This window comes from Gobius niger (genome assembly GCF_951799975.1).
Source record: "Gobius niger genome assembly, chromosome: 1".
NCBI lineage: Eukaryota > Metazoa > Chordata > Actinopteri > Gobiiformes > Gobiidae > Gobius > Gobius niger.
In genome coordinates, this window is record NC_136852.1 from 58,614,282 (window position 1) to 58,628,043 (window position 13,762).

The 13,762-nt window shown below is 39.0% G+C and overlaps 2 protein-coding genes and 1 long non-coding RNA gene across 3 annotated transcripts; 1 reads left to right on the forward strand and 2 right to left on the reverse strand.

Moving 5' to 3' along the window:
- The first annotated feature begins 394 nt into the window (after nt 1-394).
- On the forward strand, nt 395-12,052 carry nol6 (nucleolar protein 6 (RNA-associated)). Its single transcript, XM_079560700.1, has 26 exons — nt 395-525; nt 2,133-2,348; nt 2,418-2,534; nt 2,617-2,796; nt 2,868-3,036; nt 3,150-3,278; nt 3,353-3,516; nt 3,603-3,723; nt 3,813-3,871; nt 3,940-4,041; nt 4,124-4,239; nt 4,318-4,495; nt 4,592-4,714; nt 4,788-4,936; nt 7,370-7,445; nt 7,695-7,835; nt 7,920-8,037; nt 8,122-8,276; nt 8,375-8,538; nt 8,621-8,773; nt 8,896-8,993; nt 9,104-9,228; nt 10,265-10,354; nt 10,437-10,637; nt 11,576-11,677; nt 11,754-12,052. The coding sequence occupies exons 1-26, from the start codon at nt 487-489 to the stop codon at nt 11,901-11,903; spliced, it is 3,435 nt and encodes a 1,144-aa protein (XP_079416826.1). The 5' UTR covers nt 395-486; the 3' UTR covers nt 11,904-12,052.
- On the reverse strand, nt 5,092-7,363 carry LOC306966077 (zinc finger BED domain-containing protein 4-like). The gene is made up of 2 exons (XM_079560711.1): nt 5,751-7,363; nt 5,092-5,675 (listed from the first exon to the last, which is right to left on the reverse strand). The coding sequence occupies exons 1-2, from the start codon at nt 7,227-7,229 to the stop codon at nt 5,124-5,126; spliced, it is 2,031 nt and encodes a 676-aa protein (XP_079416837.1). The 5' UTR covers nt 7,230-7,363; the 3' UTR covers nt 5,092-5,123.
- Nucleotides 9,432-9,994, reverse strand: LOC306966088. The gene is made up of 3 exons (XR_013793087.1): nt 9,756-9,994; nt 9,584-9,667; nt 9,432-9,479 (listed from the first exon to the last, which is right to left on the reverse strand). It is a non-coding gene; the product is annotated as an uncharacterized lncRNA (long non-coding RNA).
- Nucleotides 12,053-13,762: the final 1,710 nt, after the last annotated feature.

Sequence of the window (13,762 nt, forward strand, 5' to 3'; positions counted from 1 at the left end):
GGGCACACGGGACCCATGCATAGGACTGATTTATCCCTTGTAGCACGGGATTATCTGAGCGTTCGACGCAGCCATAGAAACCATTTTACAGTGGCATAGTTGCTAAGCAACTATGAGCCAATCAGGGGCTCGCTGAGACGAGTTTACGACTTTTTCTTTACTCATTTATTATAAAGCTTATTTTCTTGTGTAGTGGCTGTAGTACCTCCACGGTGGTGTATGCGCACAATGTATTATATTAATAATATTATATTTTAATATAAAATATATGAACTTCTGTGCATTCAACCAAACTACCACTGAAGCTATGACGAAATGCCATTTGTAGCCAATCACATGTATTCCTTCATTTACCAACCAATCAGAGGCTACATGTGCTAGTAGCAAGGTTGAATGACCCTTCTCCGCGTGTGCGAGCGTTACACACGATTTCCAATACAATTTAGATTCTTTATAGTTCATTAACTTATATAAAACCGCTACAACATGAAAAAGAAACAAAAGGACGCAGATTACTCAACTGAGGTAAGTCTACATTGTTTTTGCGCCAAGGCATTGACATTCTCCCAATAGCTTGTTGTTGGTGATGAGTACTGTTTATTACGGTGATACAAGTGAAAAGTCGTCGCGTTTTGGTTTTGTTTTGTTTTTTGTTACCTAGTAGGTTATATTGTTTGAGAGCGTCTGAACCTCATTCATTACAGAGAGCGGGGTGGACTGGGTCACATTAGACATTCCTACCTTTGCTGCCAAGGCTTCAACATTTTGCCAAGATACTATATGTACACTCTTAAGAACAATGAGTAAGATACCTCATAAGACTTTAATATTGAATAGGGAATCACACCAATTTGAATTTTGAATTGCAATGATTTGACCCAAAGGGAGGGTTGGCTTACTATTCTGAAGGATTAACACACAAATTTATCTATGACAGGATGACATCTTGTAGAATTGTATTGTTTGTTTGGGTAAAGTTAGAATAGTATTGAAACACGGGTATCCTTCACAGAAAAACCTTTTCTTTCTTTTTTTAAACAAAAAAATTGAATTACAGAACTTAACAACCACTCAGATCTACAGAAAACATAATAGATGGAGCAGACCAATCAATAGCTCCTGCAGATAAAGGGGTACCAAGCATGAGAACAACAGTCTTTGGATTAATAAGTTTTTTGTCTTCCTTGTTTGGATCTGTAAACAAAACATAAGATCCACAATAACAGACCACCCACCACTTCATCCCCACTGCTGTTAAGACTGCACAACAAGACTATAAAGTAACATGTGCAATAGCCCCTTTGCAAAACTACGGGCAATAGTCTATTCTAATCTTTATTTTAATTGTATTATTGTTTGTACTCTTGCCCCTTAAGATTTTTGCTTTTACTTACCTTTTTTTGCACATTTTCTGTCTATTTTGCACACTGAGTGATCTTATTGAGTGCCGAATGTAACAAGTGAATTTCTCTATTGTGAGATCAATACAGGATTATCTTATCTTACTTCTTCAATGACTCTAGCAAAGTAAAATGAAGTTTTTATTCAGTTGGATACTTCACCAAAACATGTTTACCAGGCGTCATCTGTGTGACCCAACCCTCCCCACACAATTTTACCCAAAGCTTGCCAGTCCGTCAATGATTAAAGATGCCTACTTAGTCTTTAGATTATTGCTATTCATCATCATTATGATCAATGAAAGTTAACTTCTTCAGTGTGAAAATTGACTCACACTTGACAACCAAAAGTTTACATAAGTTGGTGTTTTAGTTTTTTACTTTTGAAGGTGACATCATACTCTGTGGCCTTGAACTCTTAGTTTAGCTCGGTCTCTCTTATTAGCTCTAAAACACTGTGAGACCCAACCCTACCTGTGGCCCAACCCATCCCGCTCCTAGATTTTGTACAATTCAAAGTTCGACTGGTTACAATAACTACACTGTACAGCTAATGTGTTATTATGAATTTCTTTTTTTTATAATTATATTATAAAATTATTGCTATGAATATCTGTGTCTTTGTGAACCATTAGTAAAATCAGACCGACGCAATTGTGTTAAATGGATCTTTTACAGTTTTTATTGCAATAGTACACTGTTTTAAAAATATAATTATTTTATGTGTCTCAGATGATTGTATCAGACTCCTTTCATAATGAAGAGGAAGGCAAGGTTCTGTCTAAAACTAAAAGAGGTCCACCTGATGATTCTGCTACAAATGAGGAAATAAAGTATCATCCTGTAAAGATGTCCAGAAGTGACCTGTACAGACCTCCAACTGCAGAGGAACTGAAACAGCTGAAAGAGGCTGAAAGCCTGTTCCATTGTAGTTTACTTAAAATGCAGGTAAGTAAGAGATGACCCTCTGCAATGTTGTTGTTGTTATACATATTAATCTGTAATCTTAATTGTCAGATGGAGGAGCTGCTGAAGGAAGTTTTTATCAGTGAACGAAAGAAACAGCAGATTGATTTATTCATTGAGACTATTACAGAACTGCTACTATCTGTGCCAAAAACTGAAAAGGTTGAGGTATGTTGGTGAAGCTGTGATGGTTAATGATTAGTGTGTGCTTTACTTTTAATTGCTGGTGTCTAATTTTTTGTGTGTTTAGATGAGTGATCTGTCATGGTTGACTGGCACTGTTAAAGTTCCCTTCCTTCTTGTACCTCAAACATCAAATGGCAAGTTTCACATGGGACCTCCATCTTCGGTTGATCTTATTGGCAGCTACCCACTTGGGACCTGCACTAAACCACATGTCATGGTTGACGTCGCTGTTAATATCCCAGCTGTAAGTTCCGTTGTTTAAATTGACCATGATAATTTAACAAATAAATGTAAATCAACTAATGTCACTTCAAGGATATCCTTCAAGAAAAAGATGCCTTGAATCAAAGGTATCCCAGGAAAAGAGCTCTATATCTGGCAGGTCTGGCTCAGCACCTCACCACTTCTTCAGATATTGGAACATTGCATTACTCCTGTCTACAAGGCAACCGGCTTCGTCCTGTTCTACTGTTGAGCCCGCCAGGTCTTGGTTTTAACCATTCATCCATAAAATGCTGTTCAAATGTAGTTTTTGTTCATAACTATTTTGAAATTTGAGTCTTTTATTTGAGATTCTTTTTTTTTTTTTCTGTATAGGCAAGGATTCATCTAGCTTCAGTGTACGTATTCATGCTTGTCCACCTCCTGGGTTTTTCAAGCCAAGTCGTTTCCATCCCCAGAGAAATAATATAAGGACAGCTTGGTACACTGGGATCCCTCATTCTGGTAATGGGACTTATATAAATTTGGTGGAGACAATTTGTATATTTCAAGTTTTACATTATTTTTTGTTTTTGTAGAACTCAATGAACCTCCAACACCGCATTACAACAGCACACTTCTTGGGGACCTTCTGCCCAGAGCTCACCTTCAGTTTCTGTCTGCCATTCAGTCTCAATGCTCAGCCTTTGCAGATGCGGTGGCCTTACTTAAAGTCTGGCTTCGTCAAAGAGAACTTGACAAGGTAGTGCATTAATCTTACCTGTCTTTAGTTGTTTCTTATTTCACTGTTGTGTTTTTTTTACATTAACCATCACTATTATCTTTAAGGGGCCTGGTTGCTTCAGTGGATTTCTTTCTTCAATGCTTTTGGCGTATTTGTTGACCACTCACAGAATCAGTGCCAGTATGACTGCTTATCAGTTGCTCCGAAACAGTTTAAACTTTCTTGGTAAGGTAAACTTTCAACTGAATGTATTGTGTGGCTTAATGTATTTTTTTGTTAAAGCATATCTTCCATTTACCTGTTTTTAACCACAGCGACCACAGATCTATCAGTAAATGGAATTACCCTTGCAAAAAAAACTGATTCCACAGTCGTAAGTGTTAATAGAAAAAATATTAAATGTACTGTGTAACCAACAATAATTTGGGATCTTTGCTCCAGCCATCACTTGAAGAGTTCCACAGGGCATATCAGGTCGTCTTTGTTGACCCATCAGGGCATCTTAACTTATGCGCTGATATGACCACTTCTACCTACAAACAGGTACTGTCTGTGAAAAAAAATATACAGAATTGTTTTTAAGCATTTTTTCCCCCCCATTAATACATTTGATTATGCTGTATAGCTGCAGCATGAAGCATCTGTTTCAATGGAGTTTTGGGATAATGCAACAGTAGAAGGATTTCAGAGCCTTCTAATGACACCAAAACCTATGACGAGGACAAGCGACCATGTCTTTCAGTGAGTTTTTTATTTTATTTATTTTTTTACATTAGTGTTTTTAATAATCTTTTATTGTAAAATGCTCATGATTCACAGATTGTGTGAGCTTGTAAAGCTGCAGTCCAGCTGTAAGAAGCTCAACCTACTGAATGAGTTGATGGACCACTGTGGAAACTACATCCAGGCTTCACTGCCTTATATTTTATCATTGATTCAACAAGGACTAGGTCAGAGAATAATTCTTCTGACCCATTCCCGTGCTCCTGACCCTGAGGTAAGTTAAATGTGTATAATGAGTCAAGGAGCTTTGCTATAACAGTAACACAACACCAAATTGATGTACTATTTTTTTTTTATGTTTCTATGTCAGTGGTCTGTACAGAATGAAGCACCAAAATATAAAGACCAGCCGGCTTTGTCCTTTGGCCTGCTCTTGAAACCAGAACTTGCCACCTCTGTTTTAGAAAGAGGGCCTCCTGCAGACAGTCCCAAGGTTAGTGTTATTACACTTGCTGTACGTTTTCTTATTGCAAGTTATTGTCACATGTTTGTATTTTTTTTTTCAGGCAGCCGAGTTTCGTCAGCTTTGGGGTTCTCGTTCTGAGCTGCGTCGGTTCCAGGATGGTGCCATCACAGAAGCCGTGATGTGGGAAGGAGAGAGCATCTACCAGAAAAGATTGGTCCCCAAACAAATCATCACACACCTCTTACAGCTGTATGTATTCAATTCATCTTGTTAAAGTTGTGTAGGGCAAAACAGATTCAGCTTCAATGGTTTCAACAGTAACAAATACCTTCTTTAAAACTAGCTAAACATGACTAAAAAAGTAAACAACCAGCTCATACAGAGACATAAATGTTTTTTTCAGCTCATCATTAGTCTCATTGTAAACACTAAAAAGTTAGAGAGTTGCATTTCTATTCAAGAAGATGAGCATATTAACATGCTCTGGATCCAGTCTTGCACGCAATGTTGCAAATGTTTGTCCATTTTCAGTTGATAAAGGTAGTGCTACTCCAGGCACACAAAGGTATTGGCGTGCCAAAGAAGCTAACTTAGGGAAACGTGGTGCATTTATTCTCCACCAGTGAAGAGGGTTAATGTCAAGAGAGGGAGATATGTCTCTCAAATAGTAATCTACTTGAGCCTCGCAGTCTGTGGCATCTGGACAACTGTAGTTATCTCCCAGGAGCAGCATCATAGTATTTTTCCTGTCGCTTTTCACTTTCCTGGGAATGGGTCCATGAGAAGTACTAGGTATATCCGAGGGCTTGTGCTCCTCTTTGCTGGCGGTTGCTGGTGTACTTGATGCATCCAACTTTGACACCAACTCATGCAGTTTTATTTTCGCAGCCAGCCTACCCGTGGGGGGCAAGAAATTGAGGTGTTTGTGACGAGGGTCAAGCATAGAGGAAATCAAGGCAGGTTTGGAAGCCAAATCTGTTGAGTCAACCTGTTAACAGAAAAGATGAATTGTGAGACGGGAAAAGCAAATTATCTTCTGAGGATAGGACGTTATGATACGTACCTCCATACGTTTCCTTAGTGACGTTTGAATTTTCTGTTTGAAGGAAGCGACTTGTTCAATGTCATCTGCCTTAGCTACTAGATGTATCTGTATGAGGCTGAAGGTTATTGGATAAATGTTTGAAATGGATCCTTCTGCCTCTGTTGATATAGCCGTTGTTGCCCATTTCAGAGTTGCCAATACAGTTGTAAAGTTCTCAATGATTTGCCAGTTATCATCCTCGATCTCAAGGGCTTGAGCTTCCTGTCTGTTGAAAATTGTGCGGTCTGATAGCACAGCTTTGATGGCCCACCGCTGCTCTAGCAATCTTTCAAACATGTCACATATAGTGTCCCATCTCGTTTTGTTGGACTGGATTAGCTTGACTTGTGGCAAGCACATCTGAAGCTGTTTTTGCTGCAAAGCTTGATTTGCCATGTGGTTAATATTAAAGTGTCTAACAAGTTTCCCTGCAGCTGTTATAATATGGAGGAGATCTTCAGAAAGTCCATCATTTACTGCTAACTGCAGTGTTGTGGAGAAGCAGGTGGCATAGTCCCATGTTATTTTAGCACAGTCACGAGTTGGAAAGATATCCACTGTGTTCTGAACACACGCTGTGACCTTTTGAGCAAGTCCCCACGTCTCTACGGTTTTAAGAAGCCTTTCTGAGACGCACTCTGTAGTGATGCTGCTGTCCGATGGAAGCTTGTCAGTTTGCAGTACAGCCCACTTGCCCTGCCAGTCCTCAGTTATGAAAGAACATGAAACTGTCACATATTTCTGAGATGGAAGACCTGTCCAAAAATCTGCAGTTAGTGCCACTTTGTCCACTTTAGTCAACTGTAATTGGAGTTCCTCTACTCTCTCATGAAAATGTCCCTCAATAAGCCGCGTGATATCAATGGGTGATGGCATTTTGAAATTCTGCACTGTAAATGCAAGCAGATCACAAAAGCCTTCGCCACTCACCACGCTGATAGGAAGCATGTCCTTCTCAATCATTTTACAGATAAGCTCATTCACCTGAGCATGAGTAGGAAGCGCTTCTGAGTGCTTGTTTCTAATATGGTAAATCATGCTGGTGGTGCTACTTCTGTATTTAAGTTTGGAGTCACACATAGTGCAGTGGACCTCGTCCCCTACTTTGATGAACACATCCCAGACAGAACTTCGCTTTAAACGCTTTCTGTCGATGATTTCGGTGCAGTCAGATGACGTATTGGGAGACTGTAAAAAAGCTTGCGATATCTGCCCGGAATTGCCCTCTTCATCAACGGTTTCAACCATGCAGATGATCGGCTTTTCCTCAATCTCCTCCTCGTTGTTTATCGGTTTTGTGAACGGTGTGTGCTTCTTCATGTGATTGATCATGGTGCTTGTAGCTCCGCCACAATACTTCAATGTTGCATTACATCGTGTACATTGTACATAGTTTCCGACCTGTTTAAAGCAGTCCCAAACCGAGCTGCTTCTCTTTCTACCCGAGCGCCCCATCATCGTCGACGAATGTTATTCCTATTTATTATCCACGTCCCGTCCGTGTATTCCTTGTATTTATTTCATCAACTAACTGTTTTACATATGTGTACAGCCAACGACTTTCCTTTAGTAAAATGTTCTTCTAACCAACATTACAGCCACGCGAGTATTCCAGAAGCCTCAATTCGATATGTCGGGGCGATGGTGGATGACGTCATCAAAATACGCCGGGAGGTTAGCTGATAATCTATAATTAATTTTATTTATTTATTTTACTTTGTGACGTATGTATTTTTTTTTTTTACTCTATCCCTATCAGTAGTGTGTACATATCGTTTAATGTAATCTTCTGCATGATATAGTATGTGAAACATTCGAGATAATAGTTTACCACTAGGGGGTGACATTTTACCGTGACAGAAAGCCCACTGTAGCCTTTTCCAGGGAAGAAAAAGAAATGCATTGAACTATTATTTCTCACAGGTGTCCAGCACTGGAGAGGAGGAGAGTTTATTGGTGGTACAATCCTTTGATGATTTGAGTAGAAAGTTATGGCAGTTAAAAGGACTGCCTTTGGCCATAACATCTGTGCAAGGAGCACATCCAGCACTCAGATACACACAGGTGCAGTATAGATGGAGAGTTTGAGAGTTTGTGGCAGAATTGCTTTACTTCTGGATTGTAAAGTTGTCTGATAATTATTTACAGGTATTCCCACCCCAGCTGACCAAAATGGATTATACCTTTTTTGAGAATGAGAAGATATCCCGATCTCTTTTACCTAAAGAAGGAAAACCCTGCCCCTCATATATTGCCCCTATAACAGGTGACTTTGAGCATCTGGGAAAGTGCTATGAAAGACTTGTGTATTATTTGTATATATATTTATGACCTAACTCTGTGTTTACAGTTATTTGTCACATGGAGGGGAGTGGAAAATGGCCTCATGATCGTCTTGCTATCCGTCACATCAAAGCAGCATTCCACATTCATCTTGGGGAATTGTTGAAACAGCAACACAACTATACATTCAGGGCTTGTCCTACTCACTTGGATGTGTGGAAGGTGATTTTAAATTCTGTCATTGTCTTTCTTGTTTTCATATGGTTTGTTGTTAATAATGGTGGGTTGATTTAAATCTTCTGCGATGACTTTGTATCTAGGATGGACTGGTGTTCCGCATCCAGATTGCATACCATCGTGAACCACAGATTCTGAGGGAAAGTATTGGTGCAGATGGAATGTTGCTGGTAAGGGACACCGAGGAAGCTCAAGCTTTGGAAATGGCAACTATACTGAAGCCTCTCCTTACAAGCACCCTGCATGGGTAAACATTCCTATTGTTTAATTATTTTGACAACCACACGTTGATATCTGCACTTGTTTATTAACTAATCAAATATTGACAGGCTACAGCAGCAACACACATGTTTCGGAGCTGTGTGTCGTCTTGCCAAACGATGGCTGGGTGCCCAACTCTTTGGTTGTGATATTAACGGTGACACAACAGACTTACTGGTGGCATCGCTTTTCCTACAACCAGCACCATTCACTCCTCCTGGGTGAGTGCCACCTGAAGGCTGTTAGATATCTGCCTGAAGTCAAGTGTATACATGCACATGTTTTCTTCTATTATCCTTTGTTCGTTCAGTAGGTCATGTGAGTGAAACTTTTTCTCCATCAGTTCTCCTCAGGTGGGCTTCCTGCGTTTCCTTCATCTGCTCGCTTCCTTTGATTGGAGAAACAACCCGCTGATTGTCAACCTCAACAACCAGCTCACAGGCAAGCACATAAAACAGCTTATCTTCTGGGTCAAATACCAATGTGTACACTGACTTCACTCTGCTTATACCAATATTTTTCTCCTTTTTGTGTGCCTCTGTCACGTGAAGTGGCCGACTATACTGAGATCAAGAATGAATTCATGGCCTCCAGAGAGTCCCTGCCTGTCATGTTTATAGCCACGCCTAAGGACAAAAAAATGTCTTTGTGGACCAAACAAGCACCAAGTGTACAGGTCAGTGACAAAGCAGACATACTACACACTTTAATAATACTGAAATATTAGTTATAAAGCCAATAAATACTGCAAGTGCTTAAGAGACAAAATACAAAACAATATTCTATTAGATACACCCTGGAGAGCAATGTTGAGAATGTTTATAAACAACGATGTAAAAAAGAGTTGCATGTCCGCGGAAGTGAGCAATCACAGAGTTTTCCAATCCTGGAGCCTTTTCGCAATGCACACTGGTCTCCTGGCTCGCACTGAAAATTTTACACACGTTTTCTTTAGCTTATTTTATAGAATAATAAATGGTAAGTCTGTTTGGACTTTATTGATTGACAAGATGGCTTGTATCATTACTTACCAAAGGTAGATAACCTTGCTTTTTTCTCAGAGATGGAAATTCTTTGTTTTGAAGTCGTTCCAACACTTCATGTAAATCATTTATCTGTAGCCAGAGAGATGCATTTAAATAGTTTCATTAGATAAAAAATCATCCCAATATATCTGTAAATATTTGATAAGATAGTACTCACCAGTTGCCTTTCATAGTTTTTTTCTGTCATTGTGAAATAAGTTGAATATTGATTCTTGTAGTCCTCTGTGTGGGCACCAGAGTTGCTATGTACAAATCCAGTTGAACACAGGAATGTACAGAGAACACACAGTCTCCAGATGCCCATGGTTCGTAGCTGACCCAAATCAACTTCCTGCGCTTACTTCAGTCGTGTAGCAGCTCAAAACTGCTCCTCCCTGAGAGGCCCATTTATATCAGTGGCAGGAGGCAGGAACTGTGCTTTGTGACATCACAAAAAGTTAATTTTATCAATCCCAAACTCATATACAGGGCACTAATGGGTTTACCTGGATTGGCTCGAAGACCTGGGGTTAAAAGTTTTAAACAAATATTTTTTTCATTGTAAGTTGGATGAAATGGCCTGTAAATAGATCAGTGTCCAGTGTGCAGAAATCACAGAAACACACAAAACAAAAAATGTCACATTTTCATAAACAAAACCATGAGTCGCTCTCTTCTTATATTCAGATGCTTCAGCGTATTATAATGGTGGCTGCAGAAAGTCTTAAAGTCCTGGAACATCAGCTGATGTGCAGTGAGGAAATTGAAGATGTGAGGGTGAGTACAAGGAAGCTGTTCCTCTGTATTTAGTTACTCTGTGATTTTAACATGTGAATGGGAATTGTGTTCTCACTTTCAGGTTGTCATGCGCCCTCCTCTGGACGCCTATGATGTGTTGATTCACCTAAACCCAAAACAGGTTCCACTCCTTAGCCAGGCTGTGGATCCTTCTGCTGTCACCTTCACAAGGGGCACCACAGCTGGCTCTATGGGACAGTCAGGAGGAGCCATGCCTGTGGTCGACTACGATCCCGTCTCTCTGTACCTGAAAGAGCTCAGAGTAAGTCTTCATAGCAGTAAATCCTTTGGGACACTTCAACATACTCTGAAGCAGGCTTGTTTTTTTTCAAATGCTGATGTATAAGCCCTTTATTCTGAAAACATAAGCACTACTGTTACCAGATGTACAGTGTATTTGTATAATACATCCATAATTGTGACTCGCATGTTTCACAAGTTTTATGAACATATTATCTGGAAGTGCCGTACAAGGAAAATGGAGATACAGATACCTGCAGATACTTGCATACCAATGTCTACAGCCAGCTTCCTTGTGCTTGTACTTGTCCCCTTTTATTCAAACTCTGGTGTAATTCTTAGGCATTTTGAACTGGTTACAGCCAGCTCAACCACAGGGTGACAGGATTACATGAGTTATGACTTTATTTGGTAAAGACTTTCTAAAATATGAAAAATCTTACGAAAGACACAACAACAGGCTATAGTTAACCTATTACCCCCGCCTTAACCGAGCGCTGGAGAACAACACTGTAATTAATGCCTCATATGAACGAATTGTGAGTTTTTTGTTGCGTTGTTGGAGCGTTTTTTGTCCTGTTTTCGTCTCTTTTTATGCTGCTTTTTTGTTTTGTTTTCAACAGGTTTTTGCTGCTCATTTGTTGTGTTTTTGTTGCTTTTCTGGTACGGTTTTGTTGCTGCTTCTTTGTTGTTTTTGTCACTATTTGTGGCTTTTTTGTTGTGTTGTTGTCACGTTTTCACAATTGTTATGCTTTTTTTAGATTTGAGTAATGCCAAACTGGAGAAAGTGTGCACGGTTCAGGCAGCGAATAGCAGCATTTTTTTCTGTGGCTAATTGAGATCCTAATAGATAAATACATAGATAAACTACTTTTGAAGATCATTGTTAGAGTTTGGCGCATACATTGTTTAGTAAATTAGTAAATTTAGTTCTTAACACTTCTGTTTTTATTTATGTAGGAATCCTTTGGAGATCTGGCCCTATTTTTCTGTGATCCATTTGGTGGGACTGTGATTGCTGTTTTGTGGAAACCAAAAGCCTTCACACCATTGCCATTCAAGGTAAAGCTAAATACTATCATTTATAATATTTTGTAGTGTTATGCAATTATGTTCAAAACTCTTAAATGTCTCTCAGACCTCACAGATGTCGGCCAGAACCGTTGAAGTTAATGGGGAAGAAGTAACCACTGTTCCCAATGTTGAAGCAATTCTGGAGGACTTCAAGATTATGGGGAGCGGTTTGGTCAAAACTATTGAGGCTAGAACCGAAAGATGGACCTTTTAGGCAGCACAGATACAAGTACACACACATATTTGTCTGTATTTTAAAAGCAATTATAGTGTGTGATTATCCGATTAGTGCGAAATTAATGGAAATATGTTAAGGCCTTCTGTCTCACCTTAAAATCACTGTTCTAGTACATTGAATGAATATATTACTTTTTAAAATCAATTTTCTGTGTCTCTGTTGTTCATTGTTACTTCACAAAAGCGTTCAATATATTTGGAGGAAAATCAAGGGGAAAAACAAGCAAAGGCTGTCTTCAATGAATGAAAGAACATTCATGAAAAAACTATTAGACTGTAGACACGCTTGCTTGAGATTTGATCAGAAGTGAGTTGAGTAAGCAAAATATTTACTCAAGTAAGAGTAGTTGCTTTAAAATTTACTTTGTATTTCTACTTGAGAAGAATCAAGTAGAAATACAAAGTAAATATTGACTCGAGTCCAAAAAGTAAACGATGCTTGTGTAGTGTGAGTGCTGAGCAACTTAAAGAAGAAAAGTTTGATTCATATTTCAGTTGTGACAAATTCTTAGAACCAAAACATGGAGTAATGTAAATATTTTAATATTTTCAAATAGCATGAAAACATTTAAGAAGAAATCATATTTTGTCTGCATCAAAATGAAGATTTGTCTCTTTAAAAATGTGCTCACAGCTTCAAAAAGTTACTTGTTGTACTTGTTGTAACTGAGTGCTACCCACCTCAGGGTTTGATCCATGTACTAAATTATCAATAATTAGAGAATTACTTCACTGCTACTTGAGCAAACATGCTGGATATTAATTGTAAGTGTTAACCTCATGTGAACATGGTCAAATCTGCTGCCAGCCATTGTCACTACTTTACAGCGTCATGCTATAAAATGGATCAGCAATGACCCGTAGTTATATACCAAGGCACAGTATGAATTGATAGTTGAATAATAAATAATAATAATAATAATAATAATAATAATAATAATAATGCATTGGTTTTATATAGCGCTTTTCTGGACACTCAAAGACGCTTAACATTGCACTATTCATTCACTCCATACTTGGCGGTGGTAAGCTACTATCATAGCCACAGCTGCCGTGGGGTAGACTGACGGAAGCGAGGCGACCAATCTGTGCCATCACGCATTACATTCGCTAGGCTTCCTGGAGTTCCCAAACGGTCTCCCATCCAAGTCCTGCCTTCTCTGCTTAGCTTCCTAGGTCTGACGGGATTGGGCATAGCAAAGGCGGTATGGCCAAATGTGCAATGTACCTAAAGGCAAACAGCTAAGTTGTAATTTGTCAGGTGGGTCTGAAGAGATAGCATGGTAACTGGTAGTTGACAGTATTATTTCAGAGCAGCTAAAATGTATGATACAAGGTTTGATATGCAGAGGTCACAAAGAACTACCAGATTTTCAACGTTTGGGCTGTAAACACTTTGTATATCCGTATTTAAAGATTATTTTCAGGTCATCTGCTGCTGTTTTCCATTTACATTACTACGTAATGGTAGTGTTGTTTTGCTACCTTGTGAATGCGTAACTGTCTTCAGATGTTGATAGAGCGAGCATGTTGCAGCCAAATGTAATTATAGAGAAAGAGGAGAAGCATGATGGAAATGTACCAGAGACAAAGTTTATCAGCGCTCTGGATTGAGGCCTATAACTACAGCTCTTTATAACAGGTATCTTGAACAAACAAGTGATGATCAGTAATGAATTGCGTCATTAATGTTGAGACTTCCTTCCTATTAGTCACGTATTGACTGTACAGTGATCAATTTAACAGATAACAGAAATTTACTCTTGGGAAACATTTCTGTGGTATTTTCTCAAAAAGTCCATGGTTATGCCAAAAAGATTTAGGTTTCAGGGCTTG

Coding starts and splice junctions, on each gene's coding strand:
- nol6 (XM_079560700.1), top strand. CDS start 487: ATGAAAAAGAAACAAAAGGACGCAGATTACTCAACTGAG. Junction 8,774..8,895: donor GCACCATTCACTCCTCCTGG/GTGAGTGCCACC, acceptor TTTCTCCATCAG/TTCTCCTCAGGTGGGCTTCC. Junction 10,638..11,575: donor TGTACCTGAAAGAGCTCAGA/GTAAGTCTTCAT, acceptor TTATTTATGTAG/GAATCCTTTGGAGATCTGGC.
- LOC306966077 (XM_079560711.1), bottom strand. CDS start 7,229: ATGATGGGGCGCTCGGGTAGAAAGAGAAGCAGCTCGGTTTGGGACTGC. Junction 5,676..5,750: donor CACTAAGGAAACGTATGGAG/GTACGTATCATA, acceptor TTCTGTTAACAG/GTTGACTCAACAGATTTGGC.